This window comes from Gavialis gangeticus, unplaced genomic scaffold, assembly GCF_001723915.1.
Source record: "Gavialis gangeticus isolate Ggan-Ray unplaced genomic scaffold, GavGan_comp1, whole genome shotgun sequence".
NCBI lineage: Eukaryota > Metazoa > Chordata > Crocodylia > Gavialidae > Gavialis > Gavialis gangeticus.
In genome coordinates this window covers 43,572,832-43,577,299 of record NW_017729004.1, presented here as the reverse complement: position 1 = coordinate 43,577,299, position 4,468 = coordinate 43,572,832, and the positions used below count along the sequence as shown (strand labels likewise).

General features: G+C 41.0%; 1 protein-coding gene across 1 annotated transcript in view; it reads right to left on the bottom strand.

Annotated features, from left to right (window-relative positions):
- Positions 1-4,468, bottom strand: part of NEBL (nebulette) — a 647,345-nt gene that overhangs the window by 420,052 nt on the left and 222,825 nt on the right. Inside the window, exon 3 of the mRNA XM_019508319.1 lies at positions 2,625-2,709. Coding sequence (XP_019363864.1) covers positions 2,625-2,709 — 85 coding nt within the window. The remainder of the gene's footprint in view (positions 1-2,624; positions 2,710-4,468) is intronic.

Genomic DNA, 4,468 nt, shown 5'->3' with positions numbered 1-4,468 from the left:
CTAACCCCCATACCTCCCCACACCCCACATATCCACACAAACCCACATGCTCCCTCCCCCATACCCACACTCCACACACCTATGCACCCCCACAAACCCCCCACACACACCCTCATTCACATACCCTACTCATATACCCACAGCCCCTCACAAACCCATACCTACCCCCTCGTGCCACCCACACCCCCACAGTATACAAAAGTAAAACTTCATTTTAAGCTATTGTGCCATCACCTCTACGTACATCACACAAACGCATGTAAATCAGGACAACAATATTTTTTGAAATCAAATTAATGAATGTTGTAAATGTTGATTTTTAGAATATAATTTGGTGCTTTTCTGGTTCTTAGATGGCAAAACCCCTTGCTTCTAGTGGCAAAGGTCGGGGGGTTACAGGGAGGGATTTCTGGTCCCAAGATGGCAACCAGGGGGCGTGGCACCTGTCAAGGGGCAGGACTACGCATGCAGTCCTTGACAGCTTGCCAAAATTCGGTAAGCGGCCCTCCGCCCAAAATAATTGCCCACCCTGGCCTATAGTGACCCTGCATAAGTTCTCTGCCAATATATTCAAAATTGGGGGTTAGGGAGAGTATTCTGAAGCTCCTTAAAGTAGAGGTTAGATGTGAATTCTTGGCTGCTGTTCTTGAACTTCATGGAACTCTCTCCTACACTACACGGAGGTCTAAACAAAGGAAGAAGTCAGTTTTTCTCTTCTTCTTCCTCCCATAAGTGAACAACAGCATTCATACCACAGCAGATCTGTAATCAAATAAGGCCATTTCCACTCGAAGCATATCATTTCCTTATGACCAAAAAGTTATTAAATCAATATAAATAAAGACTGCTAGATACAACTAACTTGCTATAGAGCAGCACATGAAGAACATCAATATAAATATTTTTTACAACTCTCAGACTGTTTGAAATTTCTAGTAAAAGGGGTGCAAGGGAAAGTGAGATCATCAGTGACACTTGTTAGGCAGGGTGACTTGAGACTTATTTTCTAGGAAAAAATCATTTTTCATCAAACCATGCACTTCATATAAGGCTCAAAGTTTACAGTCTGTGTTGTGTTTTGCCATTTCAGTAACGTTTCTACAACGTAAAAAGGTCTTATGTTTCAGTAAAGCTGAATGCCGTGACACAACCTTAACTATCCTGAACCTACCATTTCACCAGAATAAAATGAAACAAATTGCAAACCATGTAGCTATTTAAATCAAAAAGAAATTAACTTCCACAGATCTCTTGTTTAAAGATGAATGCATCCATAAGTCACAACAGAGAACTTCAATTAACTCCATTTGGGTCCATCAGTCATACTTCAAACACAACAGATAAAAGGCCAATATCCTTCCATTATAAAATATCATTACAAATACTGACAGCAATATTTTTCTTCATTATTCCTGTTCACCCACTTCATCTACAAAGAGCTGTTTTTTGGTCACAATTCTGCAATTATTCATACCAAGAATTTTACAAGTAAATCCAGTAGTGAGACTATTTTCCTACACAAGCAGCTACAACAAAGATAAACAGAAATGAAATATATAGTCAATTGCTTTATATAACAGAACAATTTCCATATTATGCATGAAATCAAATAGGAAATCAAACTTTTTGGAAAACAAATATATCAAGATGTTAAACATTTAATGGCAATATAAACAATGGGCTGTAGATCACTGAACAGCATCAGCAAGTAAACATGCATATTTTATCTGGAGTCAAAGAATTATGTATCCATTACCACCATTTTCATTGTTAACGTCTAAGCTGATAATAAGGAAATCAAGGACATTCATCTGGGACATCTGTGATATTGCCTTTCTCCCCTCCCTCCCCCCACGCTCTCATAAATTGGCAGGGGTGGTGCAGTGCGCCAGGCAGGCAACAGTAACAGCCTGTCCACCGGCAGGGTGCTCCATGCCACTCTGACTCCTGGCCAGACTGTGCCCATGCATTTCCACCATTGTTACACATTACCCTTAGATGATACAATGGGCAGGAAGCCAAGGGGCATTGGTGGAGCTACAGGTATGTCAGTGGAGACAGGGAGTGGGAAGCTGGGGCAAGCAGGGGCAGTGCAGACCTAATCTGGACAGGTGAGGGCAGCACAGATCCAGTCCAGGCAGGCAGAGGCAGCCCAGACCTAACCCTGGAACAAAAGAGCCTATACAGGAAAGCTAGGCTGGAAAAGCAGACTTGGTGACTCCTAGCCACACCCCTGCTTGTCAGCTTTTTAGCAGGAGGTCAAAGCTGTGCACCTTTAGAGAAGGTATTAACCCTTAACATGCAACTGCTTACAGCACATGCTAACTTCAACATTTCCTAACCTGCCTTAAGAGTTAACATGTACTAACTGTCACATGTAACTACACCACCCCTTGGGCTGAATTCACATCTTATATATACACTTGTGGAAAAAACCCTGAAAGTAAGATCAGGATTGCGTCTTTGAGTCAGCCTTGGTATTCTGCCATACCACTCATTTTGTTAATGAACTTTGATTGCTATTAAATGCTACTATCACAGAACACTGGCATTACAATGAAAAGTTGTTAGAAAAGTAGGCCTGATTATCTAATATTATGAGACGGAAGAATTAAATTGATTACCTGACTTTGTAATTCACTCTGTTGCTTGAGGCGAAGATTTTCAGGTGTATCAGCCACTGTAGTGAAGGATTGCTTTGGATAGTGTCTAGAAAAAGAATCACAAAGTCAAACAGAATATATGCAGCTATACTAAAGAAATTAAACAAATCCATACGCTCTTTGCTACTCTAGTTCAATTTACAACTCCGTTTAAAAGTAAAAGAAGTTACTGCAAAAAGTTACAGTAAAATATTTGTTAGTCCTACATTGCACAAAAGATACAAATAGATTTGCATAATTAATCTGGAGTTCATTTATATCCAGCATGGCCTCTCTTTGCATAGAATGATTTGCATAAGGTTTATTTTGCATACTATAAAACAAAACAGGCTGTTTTTAATTTTGTTTACCCTTACCTGCTTTGGATATTGTTAAACTGAGTTAGAATCAAGATAAGATGCCTTAAAATAGAAATACTGTACAAATTAACAAATGTTAAATAAGTCATTATGTTTAGAATTCATAGGTGTTTTGAATACAAAACATACTAGTGCTGAAATTTGGATGATTTACTGTGGTTACAATGACATTCCAGGTACAGAAAGGTCAGACCTTTTAATGTTAATCATGTCAACACACTGCTGTATGCAAAAGGAAATTATATCTAGACCAAAGGCTGCATTGGGAAAAAAAACTCCACATTGAAGGTTACTGTGCATCTGTCCTTCAATTGAAATTTCACACCTCTTCAAAGTACATTTGTTATTTTTTATGTACTTTCACAGACACCTTCAATACTCAAGACATTTCATTTTTTCTGGTTTTATCCTAAGTCTCTCTGTTATCAGTTACAATATAATTTATATTATATAAAAGACTGGAAACAAAACTATCTGCAGGTTAGCACAATATTTGCTTATGAAGAATCTGTACAGGGGGGAAAAATTATTCTAACAAACTTCTAGCCCAGGGGTGGGCAAAATATGGCCCACGGGCCAGATCCAGCCTGCCAGGCCATACTATGCAGTCTGCGGGGCCCCTACAAAATATAGAAAATGTATATTTATCTGCTCCCAGCTGCCTGTCAAAGATTTCATAGATATTAGGTCTGGAAGGGACCTTGGAACATCATCGAGTCCAGCCCCCTGCTCCAGGGTTAGGAAGTCAGCAGAGGTCACAGGATCCCAGCAAGATAAAAATCCAAATTTCTCTTGAAGGCATTCAAAGTAGGTGCTTGAACCACAGTCTATTCCAAACCTTGGGGGCTCGAACAGTAAAGAAGTTCTTCCTTATGTCCAGCCTGAAACAGTCATGAACGAGGCTGTGACCATTTGACCTTGTCATCCCTTGTGGCATTCTGGTGAGCAGACGTTCCCCCAGATGCTGGTGAGCACCCCGATAAACTTACAGGTGGCCACCAGATCACCCCTGAGCCTGTGCTTTTCCAGGCTGAAGAGTCCCATAGCTCTCAGCCTCTCATCATAAGGTCTGTTTTCCTGACCTCTGATCATGTGTGTGGCTCTTCTCTGGACTCTCTCAAGCTTCTCCACATCCTTTTTAAATTGTGGAGCCCAAAACTGGACACAGTACTCCAGCTGCGGCCTCACCAAGCCGGTGTACAAGGGGAGAATGACATCCCGGGATTTGCCTGAGAAGCAGCTATGGATGCAAGCCAGCATTTTGCTTGCTTTACTAGCTGCAGCATCACCCTGATGGCTCATGTTCATCTTGTGGTTAATCATGACCCCCAAGTCCCTTTAGTCCGTAGTGCAGGCCAGCATAGCACTGCCGAGCCTATAAGCATGCTACGGGTTTTTCTTCCCAAGGTGGAGAACCTTGCATTTTTTGGAGTTAAACACCATCAG